The sequence below is a fragment of the Coturnix japonica genome, chromosome 5 (assembly GCF_001577835.2).
Source record: "Coturnix japonica isolate 7356 chromosome 5, Coturnix japonica 2.1, whole genome shotgun sequence".
Taxonomy (NCBI): Eukaryota; Metazoa; Chordata; class Aves; order Galliformes; family Phasianidae; genus Coturnix; species Coturnix japonica.
Genome location: NC_029520.1, coordinates 49,163,353 through 49,189,961, shown reverse-complemented (window position 1 = coordinate 49,189,961; position 26,609 = coordinate 49,163,353). Strand labels below are relative to the sequence as shown.

Here is a 26,609-nt window from a genome sequence, read left to right as displayed (position 1 = left end):
CAAACTTAATTGAGTGTAAAACCACTTTTGTTTCAGTGCAGTTGTCTGACTTTCATCCTAAAGTTGATCACGTAGTCCTGAAGAATGATGTCCCTGGAGCATCTACTTAAAAGTAGCTTTAAACAGCATCTGGTTAAAAACAGATGCATCTCAGAGCACGTGCCGTGCCGTGTAGGTATGGCTTCCTGGTAGCATGTTGTAATCCCACTGTGGAGCTGCCCATGAGCAAGAGTTGCTGGTTGTTACAACACATTCAAGCCCTGGGGCATCAGGATCAGGGGAAAGTTCAGGATCTCCCTGCTGCTTGCCCAGTGTGCCAATTAGGTGTTTCTCAAGGATTTTGCAGAAGTGCTGGTAACTTTGACCTGTGAGCGCTGTCACTCCGTGGGTTCTACCTGTGCTCTTCAGCCAGCACAGCGTAGTTTGAAATCTTCTAACACATCTGGGAGGTGTTAGACACCTCTGGGTGAGGGAATCCATGGTGAGCAGGTAGCGGTGCTGGGGCTGCAAGTGTGTTTGCCCAACCCAGCAGCAACTTGGAGATCACATGCAGCTGCAGCCAGAGGGAAATTCCTATCTACCCTGTGGCTTGATGTGAACCAACTGATCTGCCTTGCTTTTCCAAACCATGTGGGTACTGCATGCTTCCTGCTGTGGGTACAGGTACAGGTACAAGGCAGCCTTCCAGTTATGGCCTCTGAGTGGCTCTGAAGGGCTCAGGACAGTATTCCAGATGCCTGTTCTCTCAAGCTTCTCCTTTAATATAAAATAAAACCCTTCTTACCTGACACCTTCTCTTGCTGCACATTGAGGCATGTTATCATCCCAGCCTTGTGTCTCTTTCAAGAGGGTATCACGAGGTTAACGTCTCCAAACCAATGCAAAAACTTGCAGAGATGGAATGATAAAAATGAACTTAAGGAAAGTGTCTCTCATTGTTGACAGAGAAACGCACACAGGGTGGGAAATGGAGCCGTGCTTTTCATTCTCTTGCAGTGATGTGGCTGTAAAGAGATGGGAGGGGGGAGCATGGAGAAGTGGCTGTCCCATCAAATACAGACTAGCTGGAATGCAGTGCCTTCCCTTTCAGAACCTGGTCTTCTGTGTCATGAGGTTGTTTATGTTCAATTGATTCTTTTGTTATACTCTATACTTCCATACCCGCTTCAGAAATGAAGAAACCTCTCTATTCATACATCCCCGTCTGAAAAGCTGCATGGCAATCTTGATAAAATACTATGCAAAATAACCTGTATAGAATCCACAGTTGGTTTGTAGGCTCTCGTGGTAGCATCATACGTCCTTGCTGGTTGCTTTAAGTTTCTCAAGCTGCCTTCTTCCTTCTTGTGTTCTCACAGAACTTATGCAAACATAAAAAGCAGCTGTTCCTCCTGCATCCTTAGCACTTAATGCTTGAGGTGTGTCTGCTCAGAATTGTGATCTCTTCCTCACCTGCTGCCAGCAGGGCTTTGGCATTGCTGTATCATTCTAGAAATAAGCTTGTAGTGAGATTTACAGCAGTAGCTGAGTGCTGTCGTGCTTGCTAGCACTGATTGAACTTTGTTGATCCTGTTCTCCCTGCTGCTGCGTGCAACTGTTGTCGTTCAGCCTCGTACTCAAATACTACTGACTTCTTAGAGCTGAGATGAGTTTATGTCCTCAGCCTGGCAGGGAAGGAGGGTCTGCCCTACTTCAGCACATGCTTGAGAAACAAAGGCCTTACCTGACTGCAGAATTCATGTGATTTGGTGCTCTGACTGGGGCAAGGATGATTTCACATTTTGTGCATTTCCAAAACTACTCAGAATTCTGTTTCATAGTGATGAATGGGAAAACTCCTATTCTGCAGGGTCAGAGCATCATAGAATCATAGAATTACCCAGGTTGGAAAAGACCTTGAAGATCATCAAGTCCAATGGCAGCCCAACCATAGTACCCTGACTCTAAAAGCCCTACACTAAATCATATCCCTGAGCACCACATCCAGACAGCTCTTAAACACATCCAGGGATGGCGATTCAACCACCTCCCTGGGGTTCTTTAGGACAGTATTTACTAGTTGGCATCTTAAGAGATGAACCTCCCATTGAAATGGCCTTTCTGGGTGGTGCTGGTAGAAGACAGCCCAGTCCTGTTAGCACCAGCCAGTTCCTTGGTCTTTGTACCAAATGTCTCCTACTTTCAGAGGAGGAAGCAGCAGCAGCTGGTTCAAACAGAAGTCCCAGCCTCTGTTTGATGTGCCATGTGTCTGCTTTGTGAGAAACCTCTACTGGGATTTGAACTAATCTGGTTTTGTGCACAAACTGACAGAAACTGCAGGACAGAAGCTTGGATGGTTTTGAAGTGGAAGAGAAATCTCAAGTAGTTATCAGGTTCTGTGTGGATGTGGCTGTCCTTCCTTGGCAGGTTCCTGTGTTCAAGTCATTCTTGAAATGAAAACACCGTACATCAGCAAAAAAGAAAGATCTGTAGTATGTATACTGGGGAAGCAGAACAGTCAGCAATGAAAATACAGGTCATAGCTTTTAAATCCTTTTCCCATTTCAGAGTGGGGCTATCAGACTCTTAGATGCTGTGTTGTGCTTATGATGACAACCATAACTCCTGGTTAAATTATATCAAGTCTTCATAAGGGATTTGTTCATAAGATAAACAATCACCCTGGTTTAACCTCTGTTTATTTTCAATTAATGTGGAGAAGCCTGCTTTAGGTACATATTGAGAGAGTTCCTGCAGCACTGCTGGAAAGTTAGATGCATGTTCCTCCTCTGTCTTCCACTTACTTCATCTGTTTTTTGTGTTCCCCCCTGTGCTACTTGCTGGTAGGATGTGGCTAGGTGGCCTTCACCAGAGTGGTTATGGCAGCAGCGAGGTCAGGCTCTACTGGATGAGCTCTGTCAGGCATCAGGGCTTCAGCTCCACCATCTCCAAATCACTCTGCCTTGATGTCAGAGGGATGAGCTCACGTGCTCTGTGGTGTGGTTGATGGGATTGCTGGGGATTTGTTCTATGGGATGTGGCTGTGTATTTGGATCAGTCAGATCATATGATAGATGATGTTCACCTCCACGAGGTGTGCCGGGCAGTCCTGCCCATTTTCACTCCAGACAGTGTCAGGAAATGGGAGAGCACTTAACCGGAGGCGCCTTTATCTTTCTCAGGGAAGGGGGATGAACCGGTTGACCTCTTGAAGTTCTCATCACATTTCCTAGGGCAGATAACGAGGCTATTGAAATTGTGCAATGATGATTGAATGTTGGGAAGGGATATTAAACCTCCGCACGTCAGCTCTCACTTAAGGAGATCAAAATGACATCTTGTGTGTGGGGGAAAGAGGCAAATTGCCTCACAGCTGCAGGGTTCCTCCATCTTGCCGTCATGTGTTTCTGGTTGCCCGCTGACAGACAGGATGCTGTAAGAGATGGACCGATGTTCTGATTCAGTCTGGCACTTCCTGTGGTCCCCTGAGTTCTGTTGACTTCAGTGAGAATTAAATACACATTTAAGCACTTCCTAGAAGGGCAGGCTTTTCTACACCCGTCTCTCTGAGCAGCTGCTTGAAGCCCAGCAGTGGAAAAGACATATTTCTTTTGAGTGCCTGAATCAGCCGTACTGCATCCTTCTTCTGCTTACATGAGAAAATGCTAATTTAGAGCGTGCTTCTGTTTTTAAAATAAATGTATGTTGTCTTATGGGCTGACCTCCGTGTCTCAGTTATGTCATGGGGTCTGAAGTTTCCTATTAGTGCCTGTGGAAATGAAGGGACACATGCTGGAATGGCCGGGAGAATGCAGCAGAAAAATCTGACCTTTTGGAAGGCTTTGCTTCAAAACCTGTGTGGCAAGAATACGGACAGGAATGCATCATGTGTCTTGCATCCCTTTGAAGTGGCTGGGTTCTGCAGTGCCGGGATGGCTTCCCTTATCTTCACTCTTGCAAAAAGGACCAGGAAATATGCCTGTGATGTGGGACTCCTACACACTTCAAGCCTTGATGAGGATGACAGGTTTTTTTGTTTTGTTGGTTTTAGGTTTTTTTGTTGTTTTATTTTTTAGTGGTTCATCAACAAAGCCAGTTGAAAGCAGAGAAATGCCCTGCCCCCTTTTAGTGGGTAGATGATGTGGTAGGGTAACAGCTGTGTTTGGGTACCGCTGCTGCTCAGCAGCTCCGGGATGATCAGAGGGCTGGGAAGTTTTCAGACCGCCTGCCTCTTCCTGTGCCCTTATATCTCTGCAGATGGGTTTGGCAATAGCTGGCTTTTGTCCTGTAACACCTTGCCCTCGAAGCAGGAGTCCTGCAGCAGACCCCAGCTTGTGTTCCCAAGATGCGCTTGTTAGCAGAGCCTGAGCCTATCCCTTGGAAAGCAGCTAACTTGAAAACTGAATTTCATTTCTTTCTTCTGAGGCGAGTGTAGTCCAGATGAGGCTTTGATCTGGGACACTCAGATGAGTCTGACCTGGTCTGTTCAAGAGTCCCAGAAACCAGATGGTTTTTAAGCTTCAATTTTCAAGTCGGATGTCTGCTGCTGTATGAAAATGACTTTCTTGATCAAGAGCTCAGCTTTGTGTTTTAAGAGGGACTTGTTTTATGTAAAATGAGCTTTACTTGGAAACGGTGATGTGGCTTACCTAAACCTTGTCAAAAAAATAATTATAAAAATCAATTCAGAGATGATGTTCTTTCAATGCCTACAGCTCCCGAGGTTTTGCTTTCTAGAACTCTATAATATTGTCTATCCTTTGGAAACAAGCTCTCTAGAGAAGGAGGAGAATGGCACATTCTACACAACACATGGTGATACAGGAGCACAGCATGAATTACTGAAGGTGTATGAGCACCAACAGTGCTTTCTTTGGCTCAGCGCTGCCCTGTAGAACTGGTCAATCTGTTGCACGCAGTTACGTTTTCAGAAGTCATTACCCAAGGAGCTCTGGGTGTTGATAACTCATTAGCCTTGAGCCTCTGGTCCGTTTATACTTTGTGAATCAGTGGGTTGGTGGCATGTCTCAACAGGGGAGAGGAGGCAGAGAAAGGTGGGAAGATGCAGGTCTTTCTAAATGAAGACTGTAGTTTTTGATTGGGGTGACATTTGTGCATGATGGCACTCAGTTTTTGTTGCTTTCTTTTGTGTAGGGACCCTCCAGAGGGATCGCATTTTTAAGAACCTCACTCGGAAGCGCCAGCGGGCCATGCGAAGGCGAGTGCATCAGGTGAACGGGCACAAATTCATGGCAACCTACCTGCGACAGCCAACCTACTGCTCACACTGCAAGGAGTTCATCTGGTAAGAACGGTTCAATAGCGGTGGTGCAGACTTATTCCTTCATATTCTGGGGATGGATGTGCCAATCCAGATGCTTGAACTCATCAAGGGCTACAAAAGTGACTCCTCCTACCCACCAGCATTGGCAGGGTACATTTATGCTGCAAACCAGAGTCTTCTGCAGAGAGAGACCAGAGCTGATGTGTAAGCTGGTTGCTGAAAGCCAACAGGGAGAGTGTGTGGATAGGACAGTGTTCCTTGCCTGTATGTGCAGAGGTTATTTCAGGACAAAGGTAAGCCCTGCAGATAGTAGCTTGAGTGGGGCTTTGAGAATATAGAGAGAAAAAGAGTTGCTTGAAAAACTAGAGAAAATGCTGGAGAATAGAAAAGCCAGCATAGGTGTAAGGTGTGGGATGATATGTGAGGGGGGAGTAGGCAGAGCAGGAAGAGAAGCTTGTATGTCTCTTTTAAGAGTGTAAAGTGGGAGAGAGAATAACAGTGTGTGGGCTGTTGGGATCAGTTTAAATAAGTGTGATGGGTGTTGTAATAGAGTTTTTTAGAAGCTAGAGTGAGGGGGAACGTGAGGAATAAATGGACATTGACAACATTGCCCATACTGAATTGCACCACTATTGCTGGGCAGTTTTATCCCAGGGGGTCATTTGGAATCCTTTTTGTCTTTTGACTCCCTCTTCTGTGAGTGGTTTGCAGGCAGGCTGGCTTTCTGATGTTAACTTATGTTCGTATTTTGTTTTGAACAGGGGCGTGTTTGGGAAGCAGGGATACCAGTGCCAAGGTAAGGTGCTCCACTCCTGCACTCTGTCAGATATGCTGTCTCAGGAGCACTCCCCCTTACAAGCCTCTCTGAAATCACCACTCATATTCTTCCCCAGCCAGCTGACACCAAGCAGCAGTCAGGCTGTTGGCTTGATGCAGGAGCAATCACCCATGTTCATGCAAACATACAGAGATCCAGTACAGAATTTCTGTTGAAATGGGTTGGAGATAAATCTCCAAGTCTGTTAGGAGATTTTGGAAATTCTGGTTAGTTTTCATGTTTTTAATGTGTCTCAATGATATAACTGATCTTTAAAGGAACCAGATTGAGTTGATGTCTTCCATGTCTTTTGACAGCTCTTTTCAGCATGTCTTTTTTATTTCCTAGTATGCACCTGTGTTGTACACAAGCGCTGCCATCATCTAATTGTTACAGCTTGCACATGCCAGAACAATACTAACAAGAACGATCTCAAGGTAAAAGTGGTGTTTGTTATTTTGGGTCATCATAATTTGTGAATCTTCAGGGTTGTCTGGGTGGCTGGGCATTTTCCCATAATGAAATTTATACTGTGTCCCTTCATTCATGGATTGAAAGCTAACGAAGTATGATAGGGGTTTGCATCACTACCAATAGGCAGTTTAGCATCATCTGGTTGTTCTTCTATTAATTCCACTTACTAGTTGGATCAGTGTATAATTTAGGAAGATTCTGCATCCAAAGATATCAAGATACAGCAAAACAAACGTTTTCCTTGATAAATTCTTTAATGATTGCCATCATCAAAATGTAGAACCCCATTCTCAATGTGGATTTTTCTGGCTTGAAAACCCAACCACTGCTCTTTGTTATGCCTTTTTTCCCTCCCTTTTGTAATTTAAGTGCCCATTTGGCCATTGCATCATACCTTTAGTCTATGAAATTATTTATGTTGTAATAAAGAAAGCTTTGCATGACTTGTGTTTCCAAAGGTTGGTTGGTTGGCTTTTTGTGTGCAAGTTTTGGCTGTATTTAACAGGAGCAATGTCCCTACCTAGAACTGCACTGTGCATTGCATGTCTCATTTCTATAATTGGAAATTGTTTAATAACTCTTCGAGGAAAATTGAACTGAAATATTTGTAATTGTGAGATAGTTCTATTATATCCCACATGGAAACCTTTGTGGCGCACACACGCAATTGCCTTTCCTCATTATTTCTTAACTTGGAACTGCTGAGCTGGACTTCTTAAAATGACCCCTTGCCAAACCAGATGAAAATAAGCTAAAATGCTTAAGGCTAAAGTGCAAGTTCAATGGTGAGTTTTGTCACCCATCTCATAGGATTGTGAGTGGTTTATAACATAATCTGAGTGATGTGGTTTATTGGGCATGGTGGGGATGGGTTGATGGTTGAACTAGATGATCACAGAAATCTTTTCCATCCTTAATGATTCCACGATTCTGATTAAGCTGCTTGAAAGGATAAAAGACATGAGGAGACTTGCTCTAAACTTAATGTTTCAGTAGCCCCTTCAAGCATTGTTAAGCCATGGGTTCTCCTCATCTGCTTGTTGAGGTGCAAATTAGAAAGTAATGAAGAGGCTAAATGAGAATGGGTTCTTTCAGCTGATGTAACATTTTCTAAGGTGTCTTTGAGATCAGAACAATCCCCAGTTGAAAAAATGTAAGGTTACACATTTGAACACTGAAATCTGTGCTTTTCTTCTGGTGCCTCAGGTGACTGAACAGAGGTTTGGCATCAACATTCCTCATAAGTTCAGTGTCCACAACTACAAAGTCCCAACGTTCTGTGACCACTGTGGTTCCTTGCTGTGGGGTCTTTTGAGACAAGGCCTACAGTGTAAAAGTGAGCAGCTTTTTTACTGTTTTCTCTCCCCCAAAATGTGTGTATTTTAAACTCTTGATGTAGACCTGATTTGTGCAACCTCCTAGAGAAAGCCAAGCAATAGTCTTAGCCAGAATTAAAGAGATACTGATCTACATGTTAATCTCAAATTTCCAGGATATTAATTCTTCTTAATTCTTACTCTCAGCACAGCTTTGGTTAATTCATATTGTTGAATTGTTTTTATGAGTATTACTTCTTCCTGCGTTAATTTTTCTATTTACTTGGAAGTTGATTGACTCTGTCACGCCATTAATTGATGACAAAACATATCCACATTTTCTTTTTGGTGCTCCAAACTGTAAAAACAAGTGGGTAACTAACAATTTCCATTTGCCTTCATCACCCACGAGGGGGTGTATGTGTGTCTCTGAGTGAGAGCGAGAAGGCTGTTAGTTTCCCAGTGAATCTTTAAAATCAGATATCTGCAAATGCAGTGGAAGTTCAATGCTAATTCTGTAGCATTATAAATCCTAATTTATAGGCTGCCATAGCTTCAATGGCATTTACATGCCTCAAACATATTTGAGCTTATGAATAGCTTCAGGTAACATAGCACCCTACTTGGAGAATTTGGGTATGCATACCTGCTTTTTGGGATATTATTCTCTTGAGTCTTTCATCAAGGAAAATACACTGTTTTTTTCAGGCCCAATATAGAATCAGGTCAGTATATTTCCTGAAGCAGAACAGTCCTTTGCTTTTTTAAGTTGTAAAATCCCCTAAGTTAATCTGAATGTTCCTTTTCCATCACATCTGTCAGTCTGTAAAATGAACGTCCACATCAGATGTCAAGCAAACGTCGCACCAAACTGCGGGGTGAACTCAGCGGAGCTTGCTAAAACCTTGGCATGCATGGGCCTGCAACCAGGAAGCATTTCCCCAAATTCGGTGAGTCTTTTTTTCCTCCACTGTTTTTAGACATTTAAGAAGGGGTCCAGTTTGTATGGGTGTAGGAGAAATTGGAGACTTCTCTTACAGTGAGTGGATGTAGATGAGTAGATTGTTGTTTTCTGGGCCTCGTGGCAAAGATTTCTCCTGGAAAAGGAATATCTTCTATCCATATTTACCCTGGTGGGGGCATTGTGTGTTACGTGGTTTAGTGGGAAAATACTGCTGGTAGGTGGATGGTTGGGCTTAGATGATCTTTGAGGTCTTTTCCAACCTTGGTGATTCTATGATTCTATATCAGTCTATAAATGTCATTACTTTGTTTCCGTTTCACAGCAGTGTGACTCCACTGACTCATGGTCAGTGTGTTTCCAGTGATCATGATTTCCAGTGGTCAGTGTAATTCATGCTATGCCTTTCTTCAGTCTTTCCACAAACAAAAATGCACTGTCTGTATGTGTGACTTGTGATAGAGCAACGGAAGAGCTCAGCAAGAGGCCTACATTGTCTTCACAGCTTTGTTGCTGTTTTTGAGTCATTTGGGGGTAATACTGTTTCATTATTCACCACAGCTTCTCCAGGTAAAACCTGAATCACTGTCAACACATCATTATCCCTGATTTGTGTGCATTATCCCTGATTCGTTAAGCTACACTGCCCCTTTTGACTTCAGTTGGTTCGTACAAAATCAAACTTCCTTATTTTCCTTCTTCATGCTGTAGCATTTCAGGGTTCCTTTATTCTTGGAGTTGTGAGGAAACACAATCCCCACACGGTCATCTTAGTCTTGTGAAAATCAGCACTTGTTCACATTCATTGCTTATGTAAGCTGTACAGCAAAGATGAGAACAAGAAACAATCTCCTCTTATTACATGTAAACTAAAGGTTTTGTTTAGTGTTCAGGAAGTTAAATTGGAGAGTTTTGTTGGATGTTGTCCGAGTGCTTTTGTTGCTGTCTGCACGGCTGGGGTTACCATTCCTGTAGCAGCAAGTCTTCCTGTGCATAGAAGAACTTTGCATTACACCAGAGTAATCACAAGGTGGAGCTCAAGAAGTCCCTTTGACTTTGTTCACATTAACAAACAGAACAAAAGTGCTTTCAATTTCCACGAGTACTCATACCGAGTATGGGAAGCTGAGAACCAAGGACAATGAAGGCTGATTTGGTCTTCATATAGGGCAAGAACATGCTAAAACAGATGCAGTTGCTGAAAATGCAGGCAAACATTGCTAGCATGGATGTGAATAGTACTCACTTAAATGTGCAGCAGTGGAAGAAGGCAGCTGTGGGAAAGAAAAATACTTTGAGGTTTGGATCCCACTGAACTCTATGGGCTTTTTGTAAGAGGCTTCACATCAGGTGGAAACCTGAGTTGGAGATGAAATCACTCAGATGAAATCTTTTTGGATTCCAGATTTCACCATCACTTTTCATATTGCAGAAGTGGTGCAGGCCTCCTGTGATGTTCAATGGGAGACTTTGTTTTCCGCACTCGTCCTGTTTTCATGGGGAGGGAGGCTGGAGAGAGGCAGACTTGTCTCTTGGGTCTGCTGTGGGGTAATTTACAGCTTAAAATGCCTGTGTCAGGAAGCAGTTCTGATGTCTCAGCACACCTCTGCACAGTGATGAGGATGGCTGGTCACACGTAGCTGCTGTGTGGAGTGTCAGCAACCACGCACTTTCCATTCCAGTGGCCTGGCAGAGCATTTGAACAGGTCCTACATGCCCACATTGCTGACCTGTGGTCACCTCTGAGGTAAAGTAAAATCTTTATGCAGATTGATGTTTATTTACTCTTTAACACAGAAACTGTCTTCAAGATCTTCTTTGAGACATCAGGGAAAAGGCAGCTTGAAAGATAACAACGGGGTCAGTGAAAGTTCAGCAAGCAAACTCGGGATCAAAGACTTGACCTTCCTTCGTGTATTGGGAAAGGGCAGCTTTGGAAAGGTGAGTGTTCTTTGGGGAAATACTCTGTTTCTTGTTCAAGAAGCTCTGAGGTACATGAAATTACTTCATTATGTGACATGCATGTTGCCCAGTGAGCTGTGCTTTGACCACAGATGATTTTGAGCATCCAGCCCCACAGCAGGCATTGGAGTCTGTGGGCAGAAGACTGTCGCGTATGTGTCATTGGCTCTACAGTGATGCCCATGCTAACAGTCTGATTCACTTGCACCCACAAGCCTGCTCACAAGATAACTGATCTTTCTAGTGTGAGAAGATATGACAGTCTCTGTGTTTCTCAAAGAGACGAAGAGCTCAGCCCTTGTGACTCATCCTCTCTTTTGGTTCAGGTGATGCTTGCCAAGATGAAAGAGAGTGGGCAGCTCTATGCAGTGAAGGTCCTGAAGAAGGACGTCATTCTTCAAGATGATGATGTTGAGTGCACCATGACCGAGAAACGCATCCTCTCCTTAGCAAGGAATCACCCATTCCTCACTAAGCTCTACTGTTGCTTCCAGACTCCTGTAAGTATAGCTCAGGCAGCGGAAAGCCTTCTTCCTGGTAACTGCCTGGCGTGTTCAAAGTAGGGCACTCTCTTGTGTTTTTCCCCACCTGTTATAAACATAGACGTTAATCTCAGGTGAAAGCTCTCTGCTCAAGGGTGAACTCTGTGGACCTCCAACAGGCATTTGTCAAACAAAATCCTGGCATTCTGTAAGCTCTCAAACAAACTGGTAGTAACAGGGAATCCTATCTTTATATCTTTCATAGAAGCATGTTTATGCATGGGGTGTTTTCAAATGCAGATGCCCACAGACCTGCAGTGTCCTGCAATTGTTGTAGGATCTCAGGCCGTCCTGGTCTCCTCCCTGAAAGTTAATAGCACTGCTTTTGCCTTGCCTGCTCTGAATTGAATGAAAGATCCTTCTGAGATTAGTGGTGGGGAACTTATTGATATGGGTTGACCCCGAGTCAAACCCTTATACAGTCAGTATTCATATGTGTGCACACAAGACAAAAGACAGCATTGCTGTCACTTGTGATGTGTGTACTTCAGTGGAAGACCACATGCTGCCTGTCCATCTGAGAGCTTCCTTCTGTGCGTGTGCATGTGGATGGGAGCTGGTTGTTGATGTAGGTGGTGCAAGTAGGATTGGCTGTGATGGCCTCAGCAGTATCACAGTGAGGTAAGTTTGGGAAGCCCTGAACTAAGCCTTTATGTAGGACCAAAGCATTTTCACAGTGTAGCTCTTCCAAACTGCCTGGGCTGACTTACAGTTGCTTTTTGTCCATTGGTCAATGCTAATAAGGGTTTGTTTTCCCCTTAGAAGAGGAGGGAGGGACTTGCCCTTTTAAGTGCAGCTTCGCTCCTGTGTGAAAACCAATGCGCTCAAAGAAAAAATAAATGGAAAAAGGGAAAGGTATTCAGATGTGTTCTGCCACCCACCTGTTTCTCTTCTCATTGGGATGATGCAACAGTGAGTTATGGAGTTCAGGAGTTGTGCTCGTTTAGGGTGGAGCCCTTGAGGGAGACTCATATACTAGAAATGAGGTGTTGTGGTTTTTGTAATATACAGCTTACGTAGTTTCACAGAACAGTTGTACTGTATAGCAGAAACAATGCGTAAAGCTCACTGTGGTTTCTTGTAACCAAGGAAACTCTTTATGTTTCATAAGATGAAGAAGCAGGGCCCGAATTTTCATGGCCTTACTGAATTTCTCGTGTAAAATAGCAGCAGCGTCCCATATGGATGTGTGCAGTTTGCAATCAGATCCAGGACGGCAGCAGTTTGCAACCTGTTTCCATGGCTTTGTTTAGAGAATTGCAGTGTAGGTGTGAAAATAGCAAATGCGGTCCTGGGCTCTGTATTTTCAGTTAACTTAGAGAAGATTTAAGGTCACTACTAGTAGCGTCTGTCATGTTCAGGGAAGGAATGCAATCTGCTTTGGGTGCAGAGAGAAGGTCTGCTGGGCTATGGAGGTAACTGAAGAGTCTTTTGCAAATGGAAGAAAGGGAAGAGCTCAGCTTGTTTAGACTAGTAAGTTGAAAGCAAAAAGAGGATCTGATTGATGTCTGCAGATGCCAGAGAGGAGGGAAACAAAACTGCCAAGATGCTGGCTGAGACTGAATGAGTCTAGGCTGGCCATGGATACAGTTAGACTGGAAGTGAAAAGGAGGTTGCTAAACAGTAGAACTGCCTGGAACAGGAATTTCTGGACCAACTTCTCATCAGAGGAGGGGAGAGAAGAACCCCTCAGTCCTCATTGCCCTCAACCTGGTCAGTCTCTGAAAGGATGCCAGAGGGGTGGTGCTTGTCATAGCAGGGCCCTGCTATCTCCAGATTTCCCAGGTTACTCTTTTACTTGAGTCCTGTATTGTTTCACTGTCTGGACTGATAACTTCCCTCCAGTAACAAACAAAAACTGAAAGAGGAGTAAAGGAAAGTGTCTTTCAGACTCATGTGCTTCATTCTGTTTTTTGTCCGTGTTCCTGCACACAGCAACTCCCACCTCAATCCAGAATAACCAGATTTAAATTGCTTATAAAGGCATAATTAAATCCCTTTGCTATAATGAAGAAATGATTGCAACAGTAGGGGATTTGTGGCAAAGTGCTCCCAGGAGGGCTTAAATGGGCCTGATACAATATGTACAGTTTATGCTTGTTCTTCACATGGCATTGGGTTATCCCCTCCATTAACACTTACTTGACAGAAAACATATATATAGAGAGAGAAAGAGGGAGAGTAATCACTAAAGCAAAATGTCGGCCTGAAGCTGTATTTAAAAATAACCAAGCCAATTTCTTGTGTTTGGAGCTGGGGGGAGGCTTGCACAAGACAATACCTATTTTCACTTGCAGTTACGTGGAAACCACATCACATGGATCACAATTACAGCCCAGGTTCTGAAAATGTGGCATTAACACGTTCGCGTCATAAGAAAAACAAGCGTGACTCTCATCTGCAGTAGGTGGAGATTCTGGATAAATAATGTCTTACTCAGCCTGCTTTTAGCACTTGTTAGAGGAATGGCCATTTTGAGACTTCTGGTTTTTTTTTCAAGAGGAAGTTAACAACCTGATGCTATGAGATGTATCAGGACAAGCTGGAACCAGGTAGCATCCCTTCTGCAAGATGCATGGGGCTCATGTTAAGTGCTGTGTTCCGTATGAGCCAGCAGTGCAGACTCATTGCAAATAAGTGAAATTATCTCCTGGGCTGCTTTAGAATGTGTGGGAAGTAGGTATCCCCTCTGCTTGGCACTGGGGAGGCCACACTTAGAATGCAGGTGTCCAGCATTGGGTTCCCCAGTACCAGAGGAAGTTATAAGAGCTGGGAAGGAGGACCTCAAAAGCAACTGAGACACTGCAGCACTTTAAGAACAAATTTTGAGTGTTTGAATGGAGCTAGAGCCATTGGAATTCACACTCCTGTGTAGTATTCTACCTACCCCAGCAGGCTGTTCAGATACAGAGCTCCGGGCTGACTTAAACAGCCTAAGGCATGTCTGTGCTGCACAGTGCTATATTGTGCGGTGCTAGTAATCTAGCATTAGCTGAGCTGGCACAAGTACCAGCAACAGCAGCGCACTGTCTGAGTTTATCTATGCTGCTGCTACTTTTGCTTGCCTGTTTTTTGAGTTAGCTGAGTTCTTTTCCTGCGCTTGCACTGGTTTCTGATCGTTTTCAGAAAGGTTTTCTGTTCTCTGGTGCTGCCTCTGTGCATCATCTCTATTTAGTATGATCTGCTTTAACATTGGGCTGCAGCTTAAGGTCTGCTTTAACATCCTAAAGTGGGCTGAGGCTGCCTGACCTCCTGACAGCCTCCTTGCTCTCTTAGGGAGTATTTCAGCCACTAGGTGGTAGGAGCTGCAAGTGTTGTCTCTGCTGGGTAGTTCTGCAGCTTCCAGAGGCTGAAGGGGAAACGCAGGGTGGCAGAGGCTGGGCATGGCCCTGGGTGTGCTGGGCACTGGGCAGACAGCACTTGCACCTCCAGATTCCTTTCCTCTGAAGGGATGGAGCTGTGCTGGTCCTGCTCCAGCTGCACCTGTGTGAAGTCTCCTGGCTCACCACAGAGATGCATCTTGTTATTTTAATTCTTTTTTATTGAATGCCTCGGTTTGAATACTTTTCAAACCTTGCATAAGCCGTTTACCTCTGCTTTTTCTAGGGCCTTACAACCACTGTTTAGTGTCAGAGAGGATTACGCTCCTGCTGCAGTAATCTGTGAGTTGCTGACAGGTGCTGGGGCTGACCTGTGGGTAATCTTGGATTCTGTGTTAGGGGTCACAAGCACCTGAAATTGCTTGTTTCCGTTTACCCAGCATTGGTGTCATCCAACACCTTAACAATACCAGCCTAGAACGAGTGAAGGAAGCTATCTGTTTAAATAACGAAGTCAGTAATTTAACACTGAGGAATGTAGATCCTGGAATGTTTTAATTAAAATGAGTTTGCAATAAGTAGATCCTGTCATCTCTGGGGTTTAGGAACAATTCTTCCTGCACAGGTGGTTTGCTTTTAAACCCTTTTTGTCTCAGCTCTTCTGCATGAGAATGAGGAGGACTGGGGGAGATCAGCTTCCCATGCAGATAGTGTCAGAAGCACTGGTTAGAGGTTGCTGCCTTTTATGTTTATTGCCCTTATCTCTTTTCTCATGGGGTGCTTTCAGGGGATCATCCCTCAGGCGATGCTGTTTCCAGCACTGTCCCTGTTACCCTGATCCATTATATGGATTTGCTCTCTGTGTGGCTCTGCTGACAGTTGCTGAGGCACAGAGCCTGCCTGTGCTGTTCCAAAAATAGTGAGACACGAGAGCGTGTCTTCCTGTAACAAGCGTCCTTCAGAAGTAATAGCTAGCAGCGTGCTGGTGAGGTCAGTGAGGATTCCAGGGCTGCTAATGGAAGCCGTGGTACCTTTCTTAGAGGGCAGCCTGCTGACCGGTGTGCAGTTTTCTGTCCCCTTTGCAAGTCGTGTGCTGATATTGTGCTCAGCACAGAAGGGAAGGAGTTCTCTTCTGGTTCCTGGCAGGGTCAGTGCAGGCATTGGGTCACAGGTGTTTGGGGGCAGATAAGGTTGTGAGCACCTCCTGTTCATGTTCAAGCTAATGTGTGTCAGTGCCCTGACACAGGCCTTGGAGCTGCCAGTGGGAGATGGGGAAATGGAGAGGACTCTCTGATGTTGTTTGAAGGTTGCTGAGAGGGAGGCTCTTGGGAGCAGAGAGGAGAGCCCTGATCATCTTCCAGGCTCCAAACTCCCAGCCTTCCCCTTGGCTTATCAGGAAGATACAACTTGTTGTGTGCACATACCCAACAGGCAGGATGTTTTTCTATGGGCTTGCCGATCCTTTCCCCCTTTTCTTAAGCATGGAGACTGGTGTTAGCCTCAGGCTACCACATTGGAAGGGTCAGTATGTGCTTGTGTTTCATTGCTGCCAGCCTAAATCAAATGAAGAAGGTGATGGGAACATCCTGTACCTAGGCCTGGTGTTCTGCAAAAGCCTTTGTACGGCCTAGCATGCTTTTTGTTCACCAACACTGGCAAGAAAGGGAAGCATCCTGCTGGGGGCTGCAGAGCCTTTGTGAAGTCAGGCTTGGGGGAGCTTGTGCTTTACCTAGGGCTTTGGAGAGACAGGTCAGTGACTCCATCACTCCCTTGGCAGCCTGTGCCACTGCACTGCCAATCTTTCAGAGAAGATTTTTTTCCTAGTACCCAACCTGAACCCCCTCTGGCTCAACTTAAGGGCATTACCTCTTGTCCTCTTGTGGAGAAGTTTCCTCTCTCCACCCTTGTGCTCTCACTGTACAGCCTGGGTGCAGGGTCACCTCGACCACTGTTTCATGACCACCACATGGACAGTCTACTTCTGTTTCTCAGTCTGACTTATGTCTGATGTAACATGGGATCAAGCCAGATCGGTGAAAACTGGTTTTGTAGGCGTCCACCAAAAACCCGTGATGTCTTTAGTAGCACAACAGTCTGACTTGTTGGTAAAACAGATGCGTCAGACTATTAGAGAAGTTCAGCTGTATCTCTGGTGTGCACTGTCACACCTCTGGTGGTCTCACTGCAGGAGGTTGGGTAGTTTTTATTTGTAGGCAGAGCACTTTTGGCTTCAGAAGGTGAAACAAGATCAGACTGACATTTCTGACTTTGTCTGTGAACTTTGCTGGGTGTCCACACTTACACTGCACACTGAGGTGATATGAGCTGAAGTGAAAATATGACCTGAAGTGTTAGATCCCATCATCTTCACACTGCTGCAGTCACTTTCCTGCCCTGGGCACTGGAGGGACTTTGGCTACCTGCATTTCCATCAGGCTGAGAAAAAGTCTCTATCAGCAGAGGCTTATGAGAGATACCTGTACCTGTTAGGCAAAATGGTCAAGTTTAGAACAAGGGTAGCCAGAGGACGTTTTGTTGCATATATTTACTGTGGTTAACCATAAATATTATTTTCCTTTCGCTTTAAAATCTAAAAAGTTGCAGAACAAACAGAGTTGAAATGAAACCGACTTCCAATCAGCCTGAATGACCAAGTGATGGTTAGTGCTGAGAAAGGATTAAATAAGAAGCAGCTGTCGGTGCTCAGAGATGAGTTAACTAGCTGAGGCTGAACCCATCAGTGCTTTTGGTTTAGCTCTCTTTGAACCTGTATTGCTTTCTAGGCAGCATTGGGTGGATTCATGAAACCCTTACTTTGCCGCTCTGATTTTCCTGCAGACCTTTAGGTGAACTTTCAGAGGTCTCTGGCTTTCTCCACGTGCAGTCTGAAGCCAGCAGGCGTTGCAAATAGTATTTCTGGAAAACAGGCCAGAGCTGTCTCAAGCTGATCGATCCAAATTGGAAGCAGCAATTCCAGCAGCTTGCTCTGAACTGTAAAAATGATAATCTCTGTAAAGCTGCTCTCTTCTGAGACACCACGATAGCAGCAGCTATAGCTGGGGGGGTGCAGATGTCCCATGAATTTCTGGCTAATGAGTGATGTCTGTAGCTTGGTATGTTCTCACTCCTTGTTCCTGGGTTTATTCCTCCTTAAGTTCAGCCAGCCCTTTGATCCTTTAGGTGGGAAGCAGTGTTTGTGTACTTCTCCATGCTGTTTAATGAGATTTGGAGGGTTAGATTTGATTCCTTCCTTCATTCTTCTTGCACTGTGTTCTACATTTAGGATGTCTTACTTGAATGCCCAAGATGGCTTTTTTTTTCCCCCTTCTGAATTGGGATTCTGAAAGGATTTTTGGCATGAGCTGGTTGATGTCATGCCTGTGATTTTGGACTTTTTGTTGCTAACAAAACAGATGCAAATAAAGTGATTTAATATCGTCCTCTTGAATATATGTTGAGTAAAAGATTTTGGTAGCAAAATGAGCTAATCCTAGTGTGAATTAGACCATCTTGAGGTGAGATGGGGAGGAAGTCTGTGCATGTGGTTCACCTGCATTTCCCAAAGGCTGTGTTTTCCCAAAGAAATGATTGTGTTTGACTGCATGTTACAAAACCTCTCCAGCCTGCGAGCTTGTTATTTCAGCCCAGCAGTAAGAAAAGACAGACAGAAATGTGGAAGATGAAGTGAGATTGTTTGGGAGCATGTGGGAGCCCATGGCTACCATCTGCTCACCCTGGGTTGTGACAGTCACACAGCTCTTCTGGAATGAGCTCAGCATTAATGCTGTGCTGCGTGCACATGCGTGCACAAGGCAGCCTTTACCCCCAGGGACTCCGGAGAGTTTATTTATGCTAATACAAGAGCCAATTTGCTATTCTCTAGGCGATGTTTCTGTGCCTGGCTGCTGCTGCATAAGGGAAGCCAGTGTTGTGCCTACTGTCAGCAGCATAAAATAGCAGAGTGTGGTCATGAGCGGTAACTGCCCCATTGCCCAGCTGTGATAGTGATGCAAGAGCCAGAAATGAGGGATGTGATCTGTTCTTCTCAGAAGTGCATTTACTTGCTCATCAAGCTGAGAGGAAATGCAGCTTCCCCTGCTTTGCTGTCTGAACTGTCACTTCACCCCTTTCTGGCTGATAGAGACGATAAAACCTAATGAGAGAAAGAGACCTTCCTTTTCTCAGCCCTACAGATGTGGTGGGCACACTCTGATCCCAACAGCACTAAGGCTGTATGGTTCTGCCTGCTTCCTTGCTGTGGTCTGATTTCTCCTTGGTGTAAGCAGTTCTTAGGGCTGGTGTGTACTTGGGGAGCTGCTGAAGCACAGGGAGAAAATGGCTGATGGAGCAGCAGAGGTCAGCCAGTAGACTGCTGCAGAGCCTGCACTGTGTCTGTATGGGGTGTTGGGCCATGGCGATGGGTGCTGGTGGCAGACATCACTGTGACCGTGTTTAGGAAGCGTAAGTGATGCATCCAGATAATTCCAGCTGAGCAGACACGAAATGGAGATTTTTCTTCTCTTCTGCTTAATGTAGTCACTCTGCTATGAAATCAAAAGACCAAAGCTTTGCCAAGCATAAATCAGCATCTTTGCTCCATTGCAGCTGAGTGCTGCTTGGATATTGCCTGGAAATTTGGGGCTGAGCTCAGCTACTTCAGCTGAAGTTTGGGTAATAGGAAAGACTTCTCTAAAAGAGCAGTGATACGTTGGCACAGCTGCTCAGGGAGTGGTGGAGTCACCATCCCTGGCAGTGTTCAGGATCTGAGATGTGGCACTGAGGGACATGGCTTAGTGGGCAGTATTGGTGGTAGGTGGACAGTTGAACTAGGTGATCTTAGAGGTCTTTTCCAACCTTCATGATTCTATGATTCAGCTCTTCTGCCCATCCCTCATATTGTACCCATTCTGATGACATCTGTGATCCAGGTTTATTGGTTGTGTTACACCTACGAAAATAAACATTGGGAAACAGACCTGCTTATTATTCCTCCTCCAGGTCCCATGCTTGGGAGTGCATTGACCCAGATAATGGTCACTTGTCCTTCTGGTGGAGCTGGAAGTGTGGCTTCCCAAAGGCCAGTCCTGAGCATGTCCTGCTTATTTGCACGCTCCTGGCAAGATCTGGGCAGATTGCTTTGTGTGGGGGTTGTTGGCCACAAAGGGAGAAAGGGAACATTGGGAACACTGAGGGAGCCTGCCAGCTCTAGTTATTATCATGTAATAATTTGCTTACAAGCTCCCTGAGCTCTGCTACTCGTTTTGGAAGCATTAAACTTTTGCTGTGGAGCAGTGACACAGCTGTGTCTGTAGGAAGATAATTTTGAAAGCCTGCTTTCTGCTCTGCAGAGCTTATATTGCCAAAACAGTGAAAAATGACTGTTTTCTTGGGGAAACCCTTTGGCTTCAGTGAACTCAGATCAAGTCCAAAGCTGATTTTCTAAGGAGTTCTGTGCATGAGTTACTTTGAAAAGGATGAAATGCAAGCTTAGCAGAAATCCACTGCCAGACTTTTTTTCTCTTCTCTTTTTTTATGGAGGACTGCACCATAGCTCTAAACCACATTTGACCAGCACTCCATCTCCTTTAGGCTGCCCTGGATGACAGCTGTCAGCAAAAGAGCAGTGTGAAATTCCTCCTGGGTTGTGTCCTTGTCCTGCAGGGAAGCAGCATGGGCAGAAGCAGTGCTGGGGGAGCTCTGCTGCTGAGGGATGAACAGAACTCCTCCAGGCCCACTTTGCTGGCTCTGGCACAGAGCTGTGTTGTCTTCTCTGATGTTTGCACATAGGAATACATCTCTTCCCCTTCTCTTCCCTCCACACCCCGTAAATTGGGGTAGTGATGCTGCCCTCTTGCATTTGTTTAATGTGGAAGGAGGTAATGGTCTCACCCTAGCTGAATTCAGTGGTCTTTGGCATGACACCAATTCTGTGTGGCTTATCATAGAATCATAGAATGGCCTGGGCTGAAAAAGACCACAATGATCATCCAGTTTCAGTCCCCCTGCTATGTGCAGGGCTGCCAACCACCAGACCAGGTTGCCCAGAGCCATATCCAGCCTGGCCTTGAATGGTTCTTAACTGGAAGTGGGTAGAAACCAGCCATTGTGCTGGCCCTTTTTTTGGGGCAGAGAAAAGATCTTAATAAAATTACAATAAGATCTTAATATAATCTGGATTTTATTAAAATTCCTGTGGTGATAGCAATCTTAAATAAGAAGAAAGTTACAAGGATTCAAAACAGCTTCCAAATAGATCTAGGGGAGACAAAGGGCTACACCAGTGTTTGGGTTGGAATTTGAGGGTAGCTGGTATCTGGTTTGGTATTAGGGCATGCATTGTGTGTTCTTTAGATGGCCCCAGCATAGCAGACTCACATTTAAACAAATCTAGAAACCCAACTGGTTGTCTTCTTAGTGAAGTCAGCAGGGCTGATCTCTAGCTTTAAGCCAGCCTTAGGGACTTACCCGATTCCACGGGCTGTATTTATGCTCGCTTCAAATGTTTATTTTGTTTACTGTAACAATTGCTCTGTGGCTTTATTCACCTCCATCCCAGTACAGAAAGGCTGCAATGTGATTTCCTCATGCGGCTGCCGCTGCTGTGAAAGCTTTAGCGTCACTGTTTCCTGTTGACTCGAATGCTCTTTCTTACTTTGCCAATATCAAGAAGAGATTGCAAATCAGGGAAAGCTTGTGAGCAATGCAAAACAGAAAACATGAGGATTTCAGCGCTGGGCCCTGGCAAAAACGCTCCAGTTTTTTCTTACCCCTGATTTGCACTGAGAAGACCCCCAGGGAGGAGCTCACAGCTCCTGCTGGCAATTGGGGTTGGACCTGAGAGAGGAGCTGCAGCCTCCTGGTGTAAAGCAGAGCTCACCTGAGCCTCCTCTCACCTGTGTGCAGAGCAGCACCTGCACTCAGGAAAGACAGGGAGAGCCAGCTCAAATTTGCAAGCATCTGAACTGCCTGCTATTTTAGGCTTTCCCTTCCCTGACCCCCCTTTCAAGCTACTCTTTCTTTGCATGCTGCAAATTGCCTTTATTTATTCCATAAAATACCACTGTTTATTTTACTTCTCAACAATTGCTGGAAAAGGAGTTGCTCTTTGTAGCTTGGCAGGCTGATGATCTCATTTAGGAGTGAAAACAGCAGCCCTTGCTTGGTCCTTAAATCCATGATCCCCACAAGTGATGATCTTGCTGGCATTTGTTGCCAGGTTTGCAGGAGGCCAATGCACACTTGCTGTGTTATGAAGAAGCTGTAATACTCATCTTGCTGTTTCCTTCAGCAGCCATGTAGGGCTTCTGTATTAGAAAGCTGTAAACTTGAGCTGGACACTGCACAAATAAATAAACACATGAAAATTTGGGTAGTCAAAACAGGAGCACTTCATTAACTAAGTAGTGGATTATTCATGCTTGGCCTATGAAATGAAATCACAGCTGGAGAAGATTCATAGAATGGCTTAGTTTGGAAGGGGCCTTAAAGACCATGGGCTGGTTACCCCTCCCCCAAGCCCCCCCAGGTCAGGCTGCCCATGTTACATCCATGGCCTTGGGCACCTTCAGGGATGGAGTACCCAGAGCTCTGTGGAGCAGAGCTCACTGTGTAAAGCATTTGCTTCTAACATCCAGCCTAAATCTCCCCTTTTAGTTTCAAGCCATTCCCCCTTGTCCTATCACTTAGCTTTAGTTAGCACACTTGTGAGCATGATGTAACCTGTGCAGTGATACTCATTCATGTCTACTGCATATTCCCATGTAAATAATGATGTAAATGTAAATGTTGTGACATAATGTTTCAACGCTTACTGGAATGTCTTAAGAAGAAAGGAGGAGCTTTCTTTAAGCATTGCAGATCATAGAAGTGCATCCAGAAGTCTGAGATGGGCCATGGAGCTCTGCCTGCACTAGAGAAGCAGAGAGAAAGGGTTAACTTTGTCTCCCCGAAGCTTACCTTTAGGAGAGAGTAGAACATACCTGTTCCTAACTGTGTGCATGCTTATACAAGCACACATATTACTTATGTAAACACACACATCCCTTGTCAGGTTGTTGGTAAATTAAATTACTTCCTGTAGAGGATCTGGTAAGAGGGTTTTTTTTCTTTCCAATTGCAGTGAATGTGGTGTGGCTTTACAGATCTGATGTGAGCTGAAGATCCAGTGTTGGTGCTCTGTTTGCAGTGTGTGCTACTCTAGCTAGACTGCTGCCATAACGAAGCCAGCTCTAAGCTGGCTAAACACACACTAAAGTGCTGTTGTCTGTATGGACTGGAAAGAGCAGTCAGCATATGGCCATGGTACTGCATGCACTGTTAGATTGCTGGGTATGCACCTACCTAAGCCTTATTGCTTCCCAAAGCAGCACAGAAGAACCAAACCCGGGATGGTGGTGAGAAGCAAGCTGTCTTCTTCCACCATGAGGCATTTGCTCATGGATGGAGAGGACTGAAGGGTTTCCTGGTTGCTTTTCTGTGTACATCTCAGGATGTTAATGCCTTTAATCTTGTTATTGCAAGGTGGCTGGCTGCCAGAATGTGGAGAATAACAATTCTCATCCTCTTAAATTTAGAGAGGGTTTAAAAGCCAGCTTGCAGATGATTAACATCAGAGCTGGGAACGGGCTGGTGGGGAGACAAGGTCACATAGTACCACTGCAGGGCTGGCTGGCTTCACGTGAGATGTGTGCCTGCTCTGCTTGTTCCTGTTACCCTGGGTAAAACTGGAACAATTAGTGCTAAATGTCCTGAGACACCCACCAGGGAAATGCTGAAACGGTCTGAAACAATCCTAGGGTTTAGTTTTGTGGCAAATCATTGTGTATCCATTCTCTCAATTACGTGAGCACCCCATTGGCACACACTGAGCCCTCACCCAGACTGTTGAACTTGCAGTTTAAGCAAGTGTCTCCCTATCTGCAGACTTCTGCAAAATCCACAACGAGGCTAAAATAGGAACTTCAAAGACTAGCAGCTGTGGTTAATGGGCTGAGCTTTATTGAGCTGCTCGTTTTGCTGCCCAGCTGAGACTTTGTTTTATGCTTTGTCCTTATCAGTTCCTTCATCACACAGAGATCTTTAGGTTAATCAGAGCTGTCAGGAAGGCTAAAATATGGAGGCCAAAAAGGCAGTTTCCATGCAGTGGATGGCAGGAAATCCCTTTCTCTAAGGCAATGTGTGTTCCCTAGAAATTGTGTTGGGATACCTTAGAGGCGGCGTTGTTATTGGTGTTCAGAGGGATGGTGCTGCTGTGGCAGTGCTGCATTCTGGTTATGCACTTTTGAACTACAACACATTTATCCCTAGAAGGTTTCAGTGGGTCAGGAGGGAATGACTTTTAGCTGTTATCTGATTGCTGGGCTCAGAAAGTGCTGCTGAAGGGGTATCCCACTGCTGGAACCAGTTCAGCAAACCCCCTGTATCAGCACCTGCTGATATGCCCGATCCCCATGTGAACATGAATTCATTTCTGGGGGCAAAACTTGAGGAGGTGTGGGGGGGAGAGCGCATGGCAAGGAGGCATTAACAGATCTTCCTGACATTGGCTTGGTTCTTCCCCTTACCCCAACGGTGGCTTTTCTCCCTCAACGTCTCATAGGGTGCTCAATCTGTTTATGTTTAGGTGATGATAGTTAGAATTTTCTAAGCCTGATGGAGGATATGATTAATGCTGTTCATGTCTGTTGTGTTTGCGTGTGTGAAGGATCGCCTGTTCTTTGTGATGGAGTTCGTAAATGGCGGGGACTTGATGTTCCATATTCAGAAGTCGCGTCGCTTCGATGAAGATCGGGCCCGGTTCTATGCTGCAGAAATTATTTCAGCCCTTATGTTTCTCCATGAAAGAGGCATCATTTATCGGTGAGCTCTCCATTCATTCATTCATTCTTTCATTCATTCATTCATTCATTCATTCTCTTTGTCTGACTCCCATGGCTGAGATGATAGCTTGAGTTTTCTGCTTGAGTGAATAACTGTCTCTTGCTGCCCACCAGGAACAAGTTGTCAGCTGGGATAACAGCACCTCTGCTTTCCCATTGGAAAATACCTGAGGTGCACCCAGCTTCCAGAAAGGATTGAAATTCCTGCTTGCTGTATTGTCTGCAGGGAGGGTGTTCCTATGATGTGTGTGCAGACACAAAGAAAACAGGTTTTCCTTCCAAGCCTGGGGTGTTTGTATTGGTGTCAATTCACATGGCTCTGCAGGTCTGGCTGCCCATTTGCTCAGAGCTGGCCCTCATCTGCACACCCCAGAGTCTGTGCTTTTGGATGTGGGACATTGCTGCTGGATGACCAGAGCCCCAAAGCTAAGGGACCTGTCCTGCTGATGAGGAGCACGTTCCAAACTGATGGCAAAGGGGGAAGTGTTCGGTGAAACCCTTTAGATTTTCTGGGAGGTAAAGAAAAGGAGCTTTGCCACTGTATGCCTTGTTATTTAAAGGCAAATTGGTGCTTGTTATACCTAAGCCATTTTATTTTCCTGTGTTAAGTGTGAGCCTTTGCTTAAATCCTATGAATCTGACATGCCTGTCTGGTGCTGTTCAGCTCAGTTACTGAATGTCTTTTCATTCCAACCTCAGTCCTACAGGGGGAGATTCTTCTTCCTGCCTGTGTCTGTGTTTGACATGGTTGCATTCGCATTAGGGTCGGAGCAGCATCAACCAGCATCCTGCATCAACCTCCGCTCCCTGGTCTCAAAGCTGTTCTCAGGAAGCCATCTCCCATACGTAGCTCTCCTGTTTTGTCCTCTCCCAGGACCCAAGGGGGCACTTTGGTTAAATCTTTTCCTTTCTCTATTGCTAAAGTGCTCACTATCAGTTCAAGCATCACAAGGCATGGGGCAGGCAGTGTGGATCAGACAGCTGGTCTGCTCTGTGGCCTCCCTGACCTTGATGACCATTCAATCAATCAGCATCCCCTGAGAGTGCTGTTCTGGGGTGGCAAAGGACACTGTAGCGAGGAGATGTCAGTAGTGAAACAGTCTAGTTTAAGAGTTTTCCATAACCCCTGGCATCCTCTTGCTCATAGCATTGGAAAGGAGGAACAGTCAGTTGTTTCATTTGGATTCTGTTACCTGGGTTCCATCAGCAGAACATGCATATTTGGGTATGGTTTGTTGTGGCCTTGCTCAATCCTACTTGTGGCATGTCAGAACAGTGAAGGATTGGTTAAAGCTGTACAGCTGTAACCCACATATGGGACCAATTCCAATGCGAGTCAGTCTCAGTCAGAAGCCCTTCAAGACTGTGGGTTGGGCCAAGTGCTATTTGGTTTGGGGTTTTGCGTAGTTTAGCTCAGGTGATGCTGTTTAGTGTTTAGCAGTGCATTCTGCCATGTCAGATAAACCCAGGTTTTGATACATTAAAATCTGAATAGCTGAGAGCTGAACTGGCCCAAGGGGTTGTGCAGAAGGCGCTTTGCTATAGTGGGATTATAGGATAAATCAAGTAAGGCAACTTCTCTTTCTCCTCCTGGCTTGAGCTCCATAAAAAACAGATGGTCAGATGAAGACAGAGAATATTAAATTATTTTAAAGTATGAAATCATGTGATACATATGGCACAGTAAAACAGAGAAGGAGTATCATCTTAATATTCTCCAGGGCCCGGGAGTATGAAAATTACTAGTGATATATACCATACATACTGAGCTTCTAAAACATGGTGATTGTCTGCATGGAATAGCAAATCTGCTTATTCTACAGCTGGATTTCGGTCTAATTCTTCCTTTGTGAATAATGCCAGCTGCTGAAGAGAGATGCTGCCAGATAATTAGGCAAATGATATTATCCCTAAAATAGTGACATCCAATACTTGTCAATCATTCAGCAGCATAACTGTGTCTAACGTAATGCCACTATGCTTCCAGCTTGTACTGTACCCCAGCCCACTGCCTGTCACAGGGCAGAAGTAATCAATCCCGCTGGGTTTTGGCACTCTTCAAGTGCTGCTGTAAGT

The 26,609-nt window shown here is 45.1% G+C and overlaps 1 protein-coding gene across 4 annotated transcripts in view; it reads left to right on the top strand.

The window, feature by feature from the left end:
• The window catches only part of PRKCH (protein kinase C eta), a 160,434-nt gene that overhangs the window by 96,425 nt on the left and 37,400 nt on the right, over window positions 1-26,609 (top strand). For all 4 annotated transcript variants that reach the window (XM_032444971.1, XM_015865795.2, XM_015865796.2 and 1 more), the window contains 8 exons: window positions 5,134-5,284; window positions 6,025-6,059; window positions 6,429-6,517; window positions 7,761-7,890; window positions 8,693-8,820; window positions 10,629-10,772; window positions 11,120-11,293; window positions 24,359-24,513. In XM_032444971.1, the coding sequence (XP_032300862.1) occupies window positions 5,134-5,284; window positions 6,025-6,059; window positions 6,429-6,517; window positions 7,761-7,890; window positions 8,693-8,820; window positions 10,629-10,772; window positions 11,120-11,293; window positions 24,359-24,513 (1,006 nt within the window). The remainder of the gene's footprint in view (window positions 1-5,133; window positions 5,285-6,024; window positions 6,060-6,428; window positions 6,518-7,760; window positions 7,891-8,692; window positions 8,821-10,628; window positions 10,773-11,119; window positions 11,294-24,358; window positions 24,514-26,609) is intronic.